This window comes from Arachis ipaensis, chromosome B06 (assembly GCF_000816755.2).
Source record: "Arachis ipaensis cultivar K30076 chromosome B06, Araip1.1, whole genome shotgun sequence".
Lineage (NCBI taxonomy): Eukaryota > Viridiplantae > Streptophyta > Magnoliopsida > Fabales > Fabaceae > Arachis > Arachis ipaensis.
Genome location: NC_029790.2, coordinates 27,217,371 through 27,235,777, shown reverse-complemented (window position 1 = coordinate 27,235,777; position 18,407 = coordinate 27,217,371). Strand labels below are relative to the sequence as shown.

Below are 18,407 nucleotides of genomic sequence, written 5' to 3'. Positions count from 1 at the left end.
CGGGTTCGGGTAGTGTTGCCACCCCTAATCTCAACAACCCAAGATAAAGGGACGATTATCCACCATCAGAAGTGGAACTACTTCAACGGTGGTTATTGGCTCAACTATAAATACCCTGACACACTCAGGTACATCTAAGTCTCAATATACTTAAATCTGACTGAGGCATCAGAGTGTCTTGCAAGTACCACCTCCCACCCTTTCAAACACACAACTCGGACAACAGCTCTCTGACGCAGGACAAGTCGGAAACCACTCCATTGAACGTTTGGGCCTCGTAAGCAAGCCCAATCCACATCCGGTTTCAGGTAACCCCCGAAACATTGGCGTCGTTGCCGGGAACCCAAAGATCGACGCATAATGGCGGACGACCAGCATGAAGACGGACACATTGCATCTGAGTCCGATCAAGAGCATCAAGACGCGATCAATAATGACCAAGCAATAATACACCTACCAGGCGCAGAGGGATCACGTGGGGAAGGTCCCTCGAATACTCAGGGATCGAAGAAAGTTTCCTCTGAGGTTCATCAGCCTGGAAAGGAGGGGCAACCTCATTCCACCGACCTCATGGGGCTACTACATGGCCACCAAGGTCGACTTGAGCAACTAGAACAAGAGCTGGGGCGACAGTGTGAAGCGGAGAGAAGACTATGGAGAGAAATCGAGCGACGAAGAGAGCTTGAAGAAAAGCTCTCGAGGTTGGAATCCAATCTCCGAAATAAGGATTCTCGCGCAGATCGAGAGGACACCCCATTGGGGAAGAAGACTCATTCACTGAGGATATCATGAGGGCTAAGGTTCCCAGAAACTTTAAAAGTCCTTACATGGATCTGTATGACGGGACGACTGACTCGAAGCATCACCTCAGTAATTTCAAAAGTCGGATGTACTTGGCCGACGCCTCCGACGCTACCCGCTGTAAAGCCTTCCTGACGACTTTAACAAAAGCGGCCATGAAGTGGTTCGATAACCTCCCCCTAGGTCGGTCACTAGCTTTGACAACCTCTCGCGTAAGTTTCTTACGCGATTTTCAATTCAGAAAGACAAGGTCAAGCATGCCCCTAGCCTATTGGGAATAAAACAGGAGATCGGAGAACCCCTGAGAGACTATATGGAAAGGTTTAATAAGGCATGCTTAGAAATCCAAGACCTGCCTACTGAGGCAATAATAATGGGTCTTGTTAATGGACTCCGAGAAGGACCCTTCTCCCAGTCCATCTCAAAGAGATACCCGACTTCTTTGAGCGATGTACAAGAACGAGCTGAGAAGTACATCAATATGGAGGAAAATGCCAGGTTACGAGAACCGAGTTGGCAGCTAGGGCACCCTCACCAGTCAAAAGAAAAGGAGAGAGAGCCCAAGAGAAAGGAAGAAGTCATATCTGAAAAGCCTAGGAGATACCACTCTTATGCTCCTCTACGAGTTTCCCTAGTCGACGTCTACAGGGAAATTTGTCATACTGAAAAGCTTCCTCCCCCGCGACCCATCAAAAAGAAAATGGGGGGAGTCGTAATGAATACTGTGAATATCATAATCTGTATGGACATTCCACTAATGATTGCTATGACCTAAAAAATGTGATAGAAAAGCTAGCTAGAGAAGGTCGGCTAGATAGATGCCTCATGGAAAGGACGGACACTCATGGGAAAAGAAAGAGAGACGACGAAGGTCTTGAACAGAGAGGCCCACCCCCACAAACTCCAGAGTGACATATTCATATGATATCCGGAGGGTTTGCTGGAGGAGGGTGACCAAGTCGTCTCGAAAAAGACATTTGAAAGAAGTCTATCAAGTCGGGAGTGAAGGACCCGACCTTCCGACCATCTCTTTCACCAAAGAGGATGGACAAGGAATCATACCCGGGCATGACGATCTGGTGGTAGTTACAATAATCCTAGCCAATGCTCACCTACACAGAACCCTGATAGATCAAGGGAGCTCAGCCGACATATTATTCAAGCCAGCCTTTGATAAATTGGGGGCTAGAGGAAAAGGAGTTAAGAACCTATCTGGACACACTTTTCGGTTTAGAAGACACTCATATCAAGCCACTAGGCTTCATCTCCCTACACACAACTTTTGGAAGGGGGTTGAAGTCTAAGACTTTAAGCATCGACTTCATCGTTGTCGATGTAACCTCAGCTTACAATACCCTGATAGGTAGAACGACTTTAAATCAGCTGGGAGTGGTTGTTTCTACCCCTCATCTCTGCATGAAGATCCCGACGTCAGAGGGAATTGCTACTATTAGGGGAGATCAAAATTTGGCAAGGAAGTGTTACAATGAAAGCCTAAACCTAAGGGGTAAAGGCAAGGAAGTTAATACAGTAGAGCTCGGAAGAGTCCGAGCAAAGGAAGAGTTACGACCGCATCCCGAAGGAAAAACGGAAGAGATCCAGATTGGACAAGAGGTCGAAAAATATACCAACATAGGAGCCAATATAAAGACAGAGCTGAAACAAGAGCTCGTAAAACTCTTACGAGAAAATTCTGACTTTTTCGCCTAGAAAGCATTCTGACATGCCCAGGATAGATCCTAAGCTTATGTCACACAAGTTGGCTGTCCACCCCGGATCCCGACCTGTCCAGCAAAAAAGACGGAAGCTTGGACCAGAACGAGTACAAGTGGTCGAAGAACAAGTACAAGCCTTGCTAGAGGTCGGATTCATCAGAGAAGTCAAGTATCCAGCCTGGCTGGCAAACGTGGTGAAAACAGAATTGCAAGTAGAGGATGTGCGTCGACTACACTGACCTTAACAAAGTGTGTCCAAAAGACCCATATTCTCTACCTAATATTGATACCCTAGTAGATTCCAGCTCGGAATATCAATACTTATTATTCATGGATGCCTACTCGGATATAACCAAATCCGATGTACGAGCCAGACCAGGAGAAGACATCGTTCATCATGCCCAGAGCGAATTATTGCTATGTGGTCATGCCATTTGGATTAAAAATGTAGAGGCTACATATCAAAGGCTGATGAATAAAGTATTTGCACCTCACCTTGGAGACTTAATGGATGTATATGTAGATGACATGTTGGTGAAGACCAAGGACGACGCCTGTCTCCTGAGCGATCTCTCGCAAGTCTTCAACACCATAAGAATACATGGGATGAGATTAAATCCCGCTAAGTGCACTTTTGCAGTGGAGGTTGGAAAATTTCTAGGATTCATACTAACACAAATGGCGATTGAAGCTAACCCCGATAAGTGTAGAGCAGTCCTGGAGATGAAGAGCCTGACCTGTCTAAAAGAAGTCCAGCAGCTGAATGGCCGACTTGCGGCTCTATCTAGGTTTTTAGTAGGATCGGCATTAAGATCCCTACCACTTTTTCCCTACTAAGAAAAGGATGCCAGTTCGAGTGGACTCCTGAATGTGAAGAGCCTTTCAGTAGTTCAAAAAGTTTCTGAGCCAACCTCCCATTCTTACCCGGCTAAAAGCGGGGGAAGAACTCGTATTATATCTAGCTGTCGCTGAGAAGGTTGTGGCGTCAGCATTAATACGGGAAGATGAGGTCCGTCTACTTTACAAGCAAGGTGCTACAAGGCCCTGAATTAAGGTATCAAAAACTTGAAAAGTTCTCATATGCCTTAGTTGTAGCATCCAGAAGGCTTCGGCCCTATTTTCAAACTCACACCATAAGAGTTAGGACGAACCAGCCCATGAAGCAATCCTTCAGAAAATAGATGTTGTGGGTAGAATGGTTCAATGGGCTATAGAATTATCCGAGTTCGACTTGAAATACGAAACTCGGACAACAATCAAAGCTCAGTGCCTAACCGACTTCATAGCAGAGTATGCAGGCGACCAAGAGGAGGCCTCCACAATCTGGGAGATATATGTGGACGGGTCTTCCAATAAGGCCGGAAGCGGAGCGGGTATAATACTGGTCAATAAGGAGGGAACCCAAATAGAACTATTCTTAAAATTCGAGTTCCCTGCCTCCAATAACCAGGCTGAATATGAAGCTCTGATTGCAGGATTAAAACACGCCAAAGAGGTCGGTGCTTCCAAGGTGATAATCTTTAGCGAAAAACAATGAAGCCAATAAAAGAGTGAAAAATAACGAAAGACTAACCTTTCTTGGAGGAAAACTGACAGCAAGAAGGAAGGGGATGCCGAAAGCGCTGAAAATCCCAGGAACGGAAACAGCAAGCATCAAAGCGCAAAGATCTTTCGAACAAGGAAAGAAGTTCGAAGGAAAAATTCGAAAAGAAGAAAGAGAAATAGACTAAAGGTATTTATAAGACACTAGGGGCATAATTGTAAAACGACACAATCATTAAAAGAACGCGTCGTTACCAATGTAACTGCCCTCCACGCGTAAATGCGAAAATCCAAACGGACGCGACGGTTGACAAGACATGACTATTGATAATTTGAAATCACGTCGGTTTTTCAAATAGAAATCACGTCGGTTTCTCAACTCGGGAAGAGGATAACGACCTAGGCAGTCCCGAGCTCTATCAATACTCGAATCCAACTCCCATTAAAGAGATCGGACTCGAGTAGGGGCACTGTTCATACCCTGCCTCAAATAATAAGCCAGGCCCAAATTAAGCTAAAAGGCCCAATAAAAAAGATTGGCCTCCACCACCCATCCGACCTCCACAAAGAGGTTGGGGTCAACACCAACAGGCTCTTAACACTTATCTAAGTGAATAACTGCCTCCGTACAACTCTCTCCCACTTTTAGAAGAGAGATCTCAACAACCCTAAGATAAAGGGACGGTTATCCACCATCAGAAGTGGAACTACTTCAACGGTGGTTATTGGCTCAGCTCCTATAAATACCCTGACACACTCAAGTACATCTAAGTCCCAATATACTTAAACCTGTTTAACCCCTTGTTGACTGAGGCATCGGAGTGTTTTGCAAGTACCACCCCCTATCCTTTCAAACACACAACTTGGACGACGGCTCTCTGACGCAAGACAAATCAGAAACCACTCCATTGAACGTTTGGGCATTGTAAACAAGTCCAATCCACGTCCGGTTTCAGGTAACCCCTGGAACACTAATAAAATATTAGGATATTATTATAATTTATTTTAAAAAATTATATTTTCTATACATGTTGTGTTAACAAAAAATTGAAACTTACTTCTTAGATATTAACGGAAATATTACTTTTAATGTATATCAAATACTCAAATATAAATAGCAGTGAAACAAAGAACAAAAGCCACTATTTTTAATGCATATAGTAAAAGATGGTGGGACTGGGGAAAAACTATGCTACAAATGCTTTATTTGTAATAACTGAAATGGGAGGCAGAGAGGTGTGAGAGGTGAGTACTCCAGGGGTAGTACGAGAGGAGTACAGTTAACACCAAAGGATCTTAGAATTTGGAATCGGGAGGCATATCATCGTTTGGAAAATGATTCATTCTCTGTGTTTGTGGATAATCTACCGGCTGATATCTCAAGGAGGGAGCTGTATCACTTATTTTGTTGGACGGGATGCCTAATGGGGAAGGATGGTACCTCGGGAGCACAGGGAAACGCAGTGAGGGACGTCCCGGAGGTGGCTGCCTGTGGCAATGCCCGGGGGGCAGGAGCAGGGGCTAGGCTGGGCACAATTAGCCATTTAGAAGGCGAGGGGACACAGGAAGAGCAGCGCCAGGAGAATCAAGCAACCTGGGCATTGGCTGTGGAATCAGGAGCGGTTTTATGCGATGAGGAAGAAGATATTATGGCGATTTTGCAAGCACAAAATGAAGAAATAGCAGCTAAGAGAAAACTGGCGAAGCAAAAGGAAAAGGCGAGAAGGAGTCGACCAAAAAATAAAAATAAGGTGAGCAAATCTTTATTTAAATGATTGTGAGCTGTTGGAATATTAGGGGGTGGAGGGGGGACGGTAAATTAAGCATGCTGAAATCTTTGAAAAATAAATATAATTTGAACATATTGGGATTGCTTGAAGACGAAATAACAGGATTGATGCTCTGATGTTACATGGAAGACTTGTGCGGAATCAGGCGAGAATAAAAGGTGCGATTAGAGGGTTCTACAAGGATTTATATCGACAGGAATATGTTCCGAGGATTGGAATCAGAGATGGGCTAGTAAAGTGTATCCATAGGGATGAGGCTGAAGCTTTAGAAGTGATGCCGACGGATGAGGAAATTAAGGAGGCTGTGTGGGACTGCGAATCTTCCAAGGCCCCAGGGAGTGATGGGTTTAACATGAACTTTATAAGAAATGCTGGGAGGTAGCGGACAAGCTGATTGCTTTACAACGGAACTTTATGTGGTGCAGGGAGAACGGAAACTATGGTATACCTATGGTAAAGTGGGAGATAGTTCAGGCTCCAAAAAAGGTTGGGGGATTGGGAGTTGGTGATGCAGTGCTGAGAAATACAGTGCTTCTGTTTAAGTGGTGGTGGAGGTTTTCAAAGGAGGATTGCCCGCTGTGGAAGAAGATTGTGTGTTCGTGTAATAAGTTGAACCCGGATGTCATGTTAGCAACTCAGCCTTTACCAGTAAAGGGTGGCCCTTGGAAGGACATATGTCAGCTGAATATAAAAGAACCGCGGATTCGTGATAAAGTGGTAAGTGGACTGGCAATGGAAGTAGGCAATGGTATGCAGACTCGATTTTGGGAAGATAACTGGGTTCAAGGTGGTACTCTGAAAGGAAGTCATCCGAGACTCTACTCTATTTCCAGTCAGCAAGGACTTGTCATCGGGGAGTGTGGTTTTTGGGATGGGCTTGATTGGATTTGGAATTTTCAATGGAGGAGGGCACTGTTCCAATGGGAGCTGGAGCTTGTCAATCAACTGCATGAGAGGTTAAGGCCAGTGAGGTTGTCATCAGGTAGGGAGGACAATGTGGTGTGGAAGTTTGAAAATAAAGGTATTTTCTCTACTAGTTCTGTGATCCAGGCTATACAAGCGGAGACATTATCAGCTGAGATAACGAGTTATAGCTTCACGAGTTCCATTTGGAAAGGTTTCGTCCCTCCGAGAATTGAGCTCTTTGGGTGGTTTGTGCTAGTGGGTAGAGTTAACACCAAGGAGCGGCTGACTAAACTAGGAGTCAACATTCTGGGGGATAGTATGTGTGTACTGTGTACCAAGGAATTAGAATCTGTTGAGCATTTATTCCTTAGGTGTGAGGTAACATGGCAGGTGTGGTGCAAGTGGCTGAGGTTACTAGGAAGGGAGTGGGTGATTCCCGGAACTGTTAAAGAAATGTTTGAGAGTTGGCATGGAATGCATAATAGACAACAGGGGAAGAAGATGTGGATGTCAGTGTTCTTTGCAGTGATTTGGAACATCTGGTTGGAACGGAATGCACGAATCTTCAAGAATGCAAGAGCAAGCCTGGAGGTCATACACACAAGGACGTTGATGAGCTACACGGAATGGAGTGGTGGTGATCCTGGGGGAGGATGAGAGTACTGGGGATAGTAGGGGTTGGTTTATTTGTTGGTAGCTAGTTATGTATCTTCTTTTTTCTTTTATTTGCTCAACTTTAATGTGTTGAGCTTCCTTTGTTTCAAAAAAAAACAAATGCTTTATTTGTTCTGCTATTTTGCACAAGCCTGGCTGAAGAAGAATTGCGAAGGGTAAAAGAAATGAAAAATGGGAAGTTGTAGTGGTATTGTTTTCTTGTTTTACAAGAATCAAGCAATCTAATGTGGAACATGTTATATGGTAATTTTTCAGGAAAAAAGCTACAACACTTTGGTGAATAGCTCATGAGTTAAAAAGTTTTATTGAAAAGTGAAAAATCTAAAAGCTTTTAATGTTTTGTAATACATTATTAAGTAAATTTTAAGATTTACTATAAACAGCTTTCGTAAGTGCCCTTAGCAGTTAGCATTAGCAAGATTTAAAAAATAAAAACTGCACACGAAATTTTACTCATCAATCACAAATGGAGTGAAACTGTGAAAGTTGGTCTATGAATTTTTTTTGTAGTGTTCTAATACTAACAGATTTAAGTGCTAATTTATCAAAAACACCAATTTTGTATGGCCAAATTATACTTTTAGTAATAATTTGCTTGTTATTTCAATTGGTTATTCATGTTTTCTTCGAAAGTGGGTAAATATAAGGCCCCATTAGTTAGACCTAAGAGACCAAACGTTTTCTGAAGAAAGATTATCATCTACGTTTGGTGGACCAAAAACTTTGCTAATTGATTTTAAGTGATAGTTTCGCCTAGGTCATGTTGTTTGAGAAAAGAAATCAAAGTGTCTCACTCTTCCTTTCTTTGTCACGAGACGAGAGAGCATTTGTAATTGTAGACCCCACCCGGGCATTCGCAGAAATTATTGGGCCTAAGACGAAGGAAATGGGCATTTAACAAGACAGGGTCAAAAATATCTTACGGAGGGTTTTGATGAGTAACACGTGTACGTTTCGGATTAATTCTGGGTTAAAAGGACAGCAATCTCGGACAACATGATCCTTGACCTCCCCATGGTTTTTTCTCTCACTATATAAAATCCCATTTTTCTCTTTCACACCTTCAGCTCTTTCAACAACCTAATCCTCTTCTTCCCGACGCGTTTTTTCTCCCTCGGTTCCCTTTTTCATTCTTCATCTCCGTCAGCTTATTCATTGTTTCCAGAAACGGAAAAGTTTACTGTGTGTTATGGGTTAAATCCTTTTATCACATAATTTTTGTCTAGGTTTTTTCTTCTTTTCTAAAATCCCCTTTCCGATTAATCGTTCTGTAGGGCTCTGTTGTGATCTTGAACGAATTTTTGTGTTTTAATTTCTAGGTTTTGTTAGGTGTGTAAGATTTAGGGGGTTTCGAAGAGCATAGAATAATGCCTTCGGTGCCCGTTATTGAACTCCTACTACGCCATTTGGTTCCTTCCATAACCATTTTTCATGGTGGATCCTCCTCCCATCGTCTGAAACATCTTGAAAAAAGTGATCGGCGTGGTAATCTTAGTTAACATTCGCTTTTTTTTGTTTTTCTTTCTTCTTTTTCATCCCCTCTTTTTCTTGATTGACTCCCCTTTCTCTCTTGCTACCGTTCTTTCTTCGCGTTCGCGTGGCTTTTTGTTTGTTGTGGTGTTGGTTTCTTCTCGGTTCGAGTTGCGGGTTACTTCGTCGACGAATTTTGGGGATCTAGGGATTGATCTAGCTGTTTCTGTGATTGCTCCTGATTTGAGAGTTTTGCAGCTTTAAATTCCACACCTTTTAAAGGTATCTTCTTATAATCTGGTTCAAATTTATGCATTGGGATTGTGCTATGTATATAAATTCTACGTTTTCCAGCATCTGAAATTTACAAAGCAATTGTTATTTTCCTTGTATATAAATTCTAGCTGACTTATTTTGTGTATATTCAAATGTATCTTAGACATCAGATCTGATTCTTGCTGTGATCAATTAGCTTAGAAGGTAGATGATCATTAAATGTGTTGAACGATATTGGATTGCTTCGATCTACTTTCAGAAATGTTAGATTGATACAGTTTTTTTCAAATGGAATATGATACTGCCTCTGTTACTTTGGAATTTTGTTACATTGAAGACTCATTTAATGTAGACACAAATTCAGTCTGAATTCATTGAGCTTTCAGTGCATCAAAATTCCAAAGTGCCAAATATATTGGATCGGAGGGAGTATTATTTAATCCACTGCAAATGGGTTACCAGGAGATTGCACCTTCTAAAAAGAAGCGCATGGAAGCATCTCTTTTTTTTTTAATAATTCTTCCCATTTTTTTCTCTAATGGTAAATCATAATAGCATTTCACTTTTTATGCATGTCTTGTTCAAATTAATTACAATCGATGAAGAATTGACACAAACACTGTCATTATGAATGATTGGCCAGAAAAACTGAAACGAATTCAAAGTTTCCTCTGTAGATTTAGTCGACAAATGTAATTTTAAGTTTAGCATGTAACATTGCCTTTTATCAATGTGTCTTACAAGATCTACCGCTTACTCACATATGTACACAACACTAACAATGTGTTTTATAGGTGATAATTGGGTATTTATCATTCATCTGGTATTTGTTTCTTTAAGCTGCTTTGTAGTATCAGATATAATCAATGGACACACACACTCCTGTCAATGCTGTGCACAACAACGCCATAAGTGAACTTGAAAGTAGGTTTAGTGAAGTATTACATATTCAAGGCAATCAGAAATCTGAACATGCATCCGAGGGGAATGATATCTGTAATAAGGCAGAGGAAAAAAGATGTGAAGGTTTTAGCCAGAAACAAACAAAACTAGATGTCAAGTGCTTGAAAAAAAGTCCAACTTTTCCAGTTTCTAAGATAATGGTGCCTTCAAGTTCTTCTGACGAGGATGTTGATGTATCATCTCCAGAATCATCACATGATCAGTCTCCTCTGCAGCAAACCTATTCACGATCATTAACTTTTCCTGTAAGTTCTAAGTTTTATGAACGATGTTAATGCCATTTTCTGGAATTATAGAGTAAACGCTGAAAGAATTTTGTCTTATTTCAATGTCACATCTTACCGTTGATTTTTGGGTGCATTTTTAGTGTCCATGTCAATGTATTCTTTAGATATGAAAATGGGGCAGCGTGAATAATAACTTACTTTTATAGATGTTCATGACTCGAGTGTTATTTGTATTTAACTTATGGTTTTAGCTGCTGGTTGTGTTTTATAATGACAATGGAGAATGCATCTTATAAGTTTGATATACAACTTGCTCTCCTTCCTTGTGTGTGTAGTGTTTGCCTTCCTTTGGGTTTCTGAGGTTAGAAAAAATGATCACATTAATAGAGATGTATTTAAGTCACACAAGTGCCTCATACTTCAACTTAGTCATGGATGTGTTTTATTGGCATATATCTTACCATTTTTTTATGTGCTTTAAGCTGTGTCTTCAGGCTCCTCGGAAGCTTATATCAGCCATGAAAGGTAGCCGTGAGAAGAACAATGGTGGATCACCAACAAAATTGACTGTAAAATGGGCACCAGATGTTTATGATCCAGTACCTTCATTAGTCTCTCACACAGTCAGAAGTAGGAAGCAGCCGAAATCCAGGAAGAAGAAGGCTGAAAAGAAGAATGGGAAGAAGGGTCAGAAGAGCAGCAGTTCGCCGCGGGGGAGCAGCAGCAAAGATAAGAGGCATTTTCGAAAGCTTGGTGGAACTTCTGATCTGAGCTATAAATCGCCGGACCCTCGTGACAATGTGATTGAAGTGAATCAAGTGATGGAAGGTTCTACCGAATTTGATGCGCTGGATGTTCGTAGCCAAGACTCCTACTGTGGAACCAGTTTCTTGAAAACATCCGTTACGGAAGTGCACTTCTCCCTCACAGAAGCGCAATGAGTCAAACTTATCGAATATTTTGTCCTATCTACAGCAATGTGTATAAATAAAGTGTTGTTCTCTTTAGCATGTATGGTGAAGAAAAACTGTTGGACACTCTTCATAGAGAAGTGGCAGTTTAAAACATGATGTTTTGTAGAAACAAGGTTAATGTTTGGAACTCATTGGTGCTTTTTTTGGGATTGGGACAATATCTGTCCATCTTCTTGGATGTTCTATATGACGGCTTTTGTTGTTTCAAAAAGTATAATCTAATTCGCATCAAAACAGCTTTCTACACCGATGAATCAGGCTACCCCTTGATACAGGTTAATTTGATAACGAAAACGTGTGACATGCATAAGTGCGAAGAATTTCAAAACAACCAATAAATAAAGTGAAGAGTGAAGTTCATATACTTTGCACCTTATCTTTGCCGAGGGCAACAGAAAATAAGGATACATAGTAACCCTGCAATCAAATGAGTTGTTTTTTCATCAATCTTGCTATAGTGCCCTTTTTTTGTTCCATCTACCATACAAACAGAAAGGTGAGAAAACAGGTAAAAGAGGAACAAGTGAGTGAGAACTGAGAAAGATTTTTGGGGTTCAAAAATGGTGTAAAGATCAAAGTTAGTATAAAACTATAAATAACAAATTATCCTCCCCAATTACCTTATTCCTTTCGTGGTTAACAGGAGTATTCAACTAGTAACTGTAACTTTTGAATGAATTCTTATGTACTTTTCAGTTACCTTAGCATCAATGCTTTACACGTATACTCAACCTTCATCAACATAGCCAAAAAATAAAAAGCAACAGACACGGTTAAGGAACACAGCAAAAGATGAAACCACACTCAAGTAATTTGCATGACAAACTGCAAAATCGAAATTACTAGCAGGTAATCATGCAATGCAATGCAATAAAAACCTACTTCCAAGAGTAACCAAAGATGGAGGAGACAACTTGCAATTCCAGATACAAAAAAGCAAGACAACTCAAACAGATAAGCAATGCACAAAAAGCTATTTCTTATATAAATAAAATAACACTACTTTGTAGTAGTAAATTAGCAATTTGTTTGTGCATGGCATTCAAAAGCAATAAAACAGACAAGTCTCTAACCGTTATTGTGGAACTCACAGAGAAGAGAGATGCTAGTTTCCTGGGTATGTAAATAGCGGTTAAGGCTGATAGCATAGGAAGATAATGAGTTTGGTTAGTGAGAAAACACCGAAGATGCATTTGAGTTTGAGTTATCAGGCTTTCCGCTTTCAGCAAGTTGCGGAGTGAAATTTTGAAGGAAAAACGTGATGAGGACACTTCGGAGTGTTTGTGGTTCGATGTGTAATATAACTCCTCGCTGTCTAGTCACCACACTATCCCAACTTCCCAACTCACTAAGTCATAATTCACCTTGTGTTTTTCTTTTACCACTCCTAGTATCATATTCCACAAGTTTATTTATTTATTTTTGTTGAAGTTTCTTCTTTAATTTTTATTTTAAATATTATGTGGCTAGCAATCGGCATTCATGTGAAATATGAAAAATATTTATGCCATATAGAAAACAAGAATGGCCATACTAATATAGATATGCAATGTACAAACAAATAAAATTTTGTGGCAATAACATGGACATGGACATTGATCAATTACTTATGTAAGATGACATATCATATCTAAGTAGTGAGAAAATTAAGCAAACTTCCACTTGAAAGCATAATATAATATCAAGTTTGGATTTGCATCCTCTAAACTTTGAATTTCATTTTAGAAGACAAAACGTGATCTCTTACTATTTATTTTATAGGTGAGACAAAAAAAAATATGAGAGAGATACCATTTAAGGATGAGAGATCATATTTTATCCTCTAAAGTGAAAATTCAAAATTTAGAGAATTCAAATTCATCAAGTTCTATTTCATGTAGGGGCGGCAATATGTACCCTACCCGCGAGTACCCAACCCGACCCCACCCGGTCGGATAGGGTTGCCAACCCGATCTGCAGCAGGTAGGGTAGGGTGCGGGTAGGGTTTTTGTGCGGGTCGAGTAGGGTGCGGGTTGAGCCTCAACCCTACCCGACCAACCCGTACCCTATATATATGTATATGTTATATACTTATATAAAAATATATTTTAAGTGGATGTTGAAATAAAAACTTCTTACTAAATACAAAAGATCCTTAGTCATTAAAAGAATATCATTAATTGATAATTTAATAAACTTTTTTTACATAAAAGTCACTTCTATTTTAAATTATCATCAAATTATGCAATAACGTTGCATTTTTTTGTAACCCGCGGATAGGATCGGGTACTCGCAGGTTAAGAGCGGGTAGGGTTAGGGTTGAGATATTCTCAACTCACAAGTAGGGTAGAGTTGAGTTTATATAAAAATCTCAACCCGCGAGTAGAGTTAGGGTTGACTCTAAACCCTACCCTATCCTAGCCATTGGCATCCCTAATTTCATGATCTTTGACATCCATATCCATGTAATATTAATGTCAATTATGTGTAGGATAGATAATTAATTGTTGCCAACCATTATTTCGATTATGTAAGGTGCTTTTCTGGACCATAACCAAAGAATATTAAATAGGATTTTGCTATTTCAACAAGGACAAATTAATTTGACAATTAACAACTATGTTGGATATATAGTGCGTGTTTGGGTGCTATTATTTTATTAAAAAAATTTTTTTTCAATAAAAAAAAGATCTTTTTTTATTTTTTAATGTGTTTGGTAAATTTCTAGTAGTAAAAGTAAAAGCACTAGTAAAATAAAAAAAATCTTTTTTGAGAAGCTGTAATTTACATCTTTTTTTAAAAGATCTTTTTTCCTTAAAAAAAAATATGTTTTTCATGTAATAAATAAACAAAAAAGTACTTTTATATTGTTATACCCAAACATAATTGATAGATAAAAAGACTTTTTTACATGAGATATCCAAACATAAAATTACTTTTACTTCTTTATATGATCTTTTAAAAAAAGATAACTCAAAAAAAGATCTTTTCTTAAAAGCTCACCCAAACAAACCCATAGAATGACAAAAGTTACGTATTTTATACAAGGAAAAAGTTGATATTACCCCAATAATAAAATGTGTTTGTGTTGTCAACAATTAGGAAGAAAATGTGTAGTTTTTCATTTGATTTTTCCCCCTCATTTCTTCTTCTCCAAACTCGATCCTTTTCTTTCCTTTGTAATTGTTTTTCGTCTATTATTGCAAGGACGACAGCCTAGTGATGCAAGTGCGGCAATGGCATTAATACAATGACAAACACGTGATATCAATGAAGTAATGCGTTTGAGGCATTGGACGACGTTGTTGATGTTAGGTGAGATTGCCATTCAGAGAAGACGAAGATGAGGGAAATGGCTGGGGGTGGTCTTCCACGGGTTGTGCTTACAAGCCGTGGTTGAAGGTGGATGGTGCTCCCACAGGCTGCACTTGAAGGCAATTAGGGGTGGAAAGTGAAAACATGCCAGTTTTACCCTTAACAAGCTAGCCTTGTGCCCTTGTAATAAAATTTAGGGATAAGTATTTTTTTCGTCTCCCAAGGTCTGGGGTCGAAATCAAAATCGTCCCCAACCTTTTTTTCTTATTAAAATCATCTCCAACGTTTAAAAACGCTTTAAAATCATCTTTTCTCAAATTTTTGGACCAAAATACTCTCATCATCATCATTCTCCTCTTCACCTTCCTCACTCCACCACCTCCACTGTCACCAACCCACCACCACCACCACCACCATCACCACAAACACAAACACAAACACAAACACAAACACAACTCCCTCACCCCACTCCGTTTTTTTATTTTTTAATGTGTTTGGTAAATTTCTAGTAGTAAAAGTAAAAGCACTAGTAAAATAAAAAAAATCTTTTTTGAGAAGCTGTAATTTACATCTTTTTTTAAAAGATCTTTTTTCCTTAAAAAAAAATATGTTTTTCATGTAATAAATAAACAAAAAAGTACTTTTATATTGTTATACCCAAACATAATTGATAGATAAAAAGACTTTTTTACATGAGATATCCAAACATAAAATTACTTTTACTTCTTTATATGATCTTTTAAAAAAAGATAACTCAAAAAAAGATCTTTTCTTAAAAGCTCACCCAAACAAACCCATAGAATGACAAAAGTTACGTATTTTATACAAGGAAAAAGTTGATATTACCCCAATAATAAAATGTGTTTGTGTTGTCAACAATTAGGAAGAAAATGTGTAGTTTTTCATTTGATTTTTCCCCCTCATTTCTTCTTCTCCAAACTCGATCCTTTTCTTTCCTTTGTAATTGTTTTTCGTCTATTATTGCAAGGACGACAGCCTAGTGATGCAAGTGCGGCAATGGCATTAATACAATGACAAACACGTGATATCAATGAAGTAATGCGTTTGAGGCATTGGACGACGTTGTTGATGTTAGGTGAGATTGCCATTCAGAGAAGACGAAGATGAGGGAAATGGCTGGGGGTGGTCTTCCACGGGTTGTGCTTACAAGCCGTGGTTGAAGGTGGATGGTGCTCCCACAGGCTGCACTTGAAGGCAATTAGGGGTGGAAAGTGAAAACATGCCAGTTTTACCCTTAACAAGCTAGCCTTGTGCCCTTGTAATAAAATTTAGGGATAAGTATTTTTTTCGTCTCCCAAGGTCTGGGGTCGAAATCAAAATCGTCCCCAACCTTTTTTTCTTATTAAAATCATCTCCAACGTTTAAAAACGCTTTAAAATCATCTTTTCTCAAATTTTTGGACCAAAATACTCTCATCATCATCATTCTCCTCTTCACCTTCCTCACTCCACCACCTCCACTGTCACCAACCCACCACCACCACCACCACCATCACCATCATGGTCATCATCATCATCATCATCATCATCATCATCATCACCAGAAGAAGAACAAAACTCAAAACAGAACCCACCACCCCCCCCACTATCATCATCAACACCAGAACCACCACCACCCCCACCTCAAAAAATCATAACTCAGAATAATCAACAAATTCACTTTGAACAATAATCAACAAATTCAGCAACAACAATATTCTAAATTTAAGCCAAATCACAAAAAATTAAATTATAGATATTCCATAACAAATTTCACTAAAAATTCAAAAATTCTACAACAAAAATCCAGTTCAAAGAAGAAGAAGAAAGAGGAGGAGGAGGAGGAACAGTGGCGGATCACATGCGGCAGGACGGCGGGGCAGCGGTATAGCGGTGCAGCGGTGCGGCTTCCCTTCCCTCCCCTTCCCCCCCACCCCCCTCAACGGCGGCCCTGGCGGTGGTGACGCTCCCCTCGGTGGCTCACTCCCTCTCTCGCGCTGTCTCTCTTCTCGGCTCAACTCTGATTTGCGACGGCACTCTCTCTCCCTCTTCTCTTTGATGGCGACGATGACAAGCAAGGCAGCTGGGCATGGCGGCGGCGGCGCTGGACACGGCCTCCCTCTCTTCCCTTCTTAGCTCTCTGTCACTCTCTCCCTCAAGCCCTCACCGTTTCTTTCTTTCTTTCTTTTTGTTTCCTGAAGCCGTTTCTCTCTATATCCCTTTCTTTCCTTTCTTTTTTATTTATTTTATTTTATAATTATTTTAATGAGAGGAAGAGTTTTGGGGAAGTAAGAGTCGAAGTGAAACGAGTAGAGGTGAAGTGGGAGGCCACAACTGAAGAAGACTGGCGAAGAAATCGTTGAGCTCCACTGAAGAACGCCATCATCACCCAAACCCTAAACTCAAACCCTAACTAGCAAGGTTTCAAAAACCGAACCGGTTATCAAACTACTCGAGCTACTGGTTTATCGGTTTAGAGGTTCAACCGAAATAATGAATTATAATAAAATAACATATCAAATTATAAATAAATACATATATACAAATTAAAAGTATAATTCCAATTAAAATCTCATAATCACATTTAAATACAACACGAGTCAAATATAAAAAAACAAATATCAGAGGTCAAAATTTATATAGGTATAAAATATTAAAATTTATAATATTATATGAAATTTAAGATAGTCACAAGAAACAAAAAAATTTCATTGAATTAACCAAACCAATAATAAATATTAGATCATCTACTTATCTAGTTAATTGAATTCATCTATTTCTTCGTTAAAAACAAAGATGACAAATTTATTTCTTCTCTAACAAAAGATTGATCATAATGAACAAATAGAAACTCTGAAATTAACCAAAAAAACCAGCAGTGAACTAATCATTCAATGATTCAATCAATACCAAGAATACAGACTATAGAGTACAGAACAGCACTGGAGCATAGCTAATCATTCAATGATTCAAGTTATGGAAGGAAAAGCTCTAAGATGGTTCGATCATCGCTAACAACCAGATATGCGTTCAATCTTGCCAGAATTAAGCAACAATTCAGCAATCATCAACCACAATTTCTGATCTAAAATCAGTAACAGCAGAAATTATGATTGAAAATCAGTAATTACAATGAAGCAGCAACACAAATTCAGCATCAACAGAACCAACTGCAACAACTAAAAAACTTCATGCCAACAATAACTTCAGAATCACAACAACAATAACTTCAGAATCCAATTTCAGAACACAAACTCAGCTCAGAATCTTAAAAATTAACTAGAAAATAAAGATGAAACTGAAGAAGACGTGACCTACCGGTGAGACGCCGAGGGAGGAACGGTGGTGACAGTGTGAGCTCGGAGAAACACGGCGCTGACACTGACCTCGTAGAGATAGAGAGAGAGAGAGATTGAAGAGAGAGATGCCGGAAACAGAGCTCGTTACGGCGAGGAGACGACAGCCGAGCAGGAGCAGTTCGCGACGGCAACGAGAAGAGCTCCGAGCAGAGATTCCACGGCGAGGAGAAGAGGGTGAGTGGAAGAGACGTTCGGCGTCGGAACCCTCTGTCAGTCACAATTCCGGCGGCGACGGTGAGCTCCGGCGGATGAGAGGAGTTCCGCGATGGTAGGAGCTGCTGCCTGCTGCAGCTGGTGGTGGCTGGCTGATGAGTGTTGATGATGAGTTGATGAATCGTGAGACTGGGGAGGCCTTTAGGGTTAACTGGTTAAGAGAGGGGGAGTGAGTGAATTACTGAATTTTGAATATTGTTATA

General features: G+C 39.9%; 1 protein-coding gene and 2 long non-coding RNA genes across 7 annotated transcripts; 1 reads left to right on the top strand and 2 right to left on the bottom strand.

Moving 5' to 3' along the window:
• On the top strand, nucleotides 8,441-11,556 carry LOC107648191. Of its 5 annotated transcripts, none has more exons than XM_016352166.2 (3): nucleotides 8,441-9,181; nucleotides 9,970-10,383; nucleotides 10,860-11,556. In XM_016352166.2, exons 2-3 carry the CDS (start codon nucleotides 10,042-10,044, stop codon nucleotides 11,304-11,306), a joined length of 789 nt encoding a protein of 262 aa, XP_016207652.1. In that variant the 5' UTR covers nucleotides 8,441-9,181; nucleotides 9,970-10,041; the 3' UTR covers nucleotides 11,307-11,556. The 5 variants fall into 5 exon arrangements, with proteins under 5 accessions (XP_016207652.1, XP_016207653.1, XP_016207651.1 ...); XM_016352167.2 differs by having other exon boundaries at nucleotides 8,443-9,181; nucleotides 10,016-10,383; XM_016352165.2 differs by having other exon boundaries at nucleotides 8,448-9,181; nucleotides 10,027-10,383; nucleotides 10,848-11,556.
• On the bottom strand, nucleotides 11,375-12,740 carry LOC110263260. Its single transcript, XR_002348592.1, has 2 exons — nucleotides 12,413-12,740; nucleotides 11,375-12,071 (listed from the first exon to the last, which is right to left on the bottom strand). It is a non-coding gene; the product is annotated as an uncharacterized LOC110263260 (long non-coding RNA).
• On the bottom strand, nucleotides 16,917-18,373 carry LOC110263259. The gene is made up of 2 exons (XR_002348591.1): nucleotides 17,951-18,373; nucleotides 16,917-17,045 (listed from the first exon to the last, which is right to left on the bottom strand). It is a non-coding gene; the product is annotated as an uncharacterized LOC110263259 (long non-coding RNA).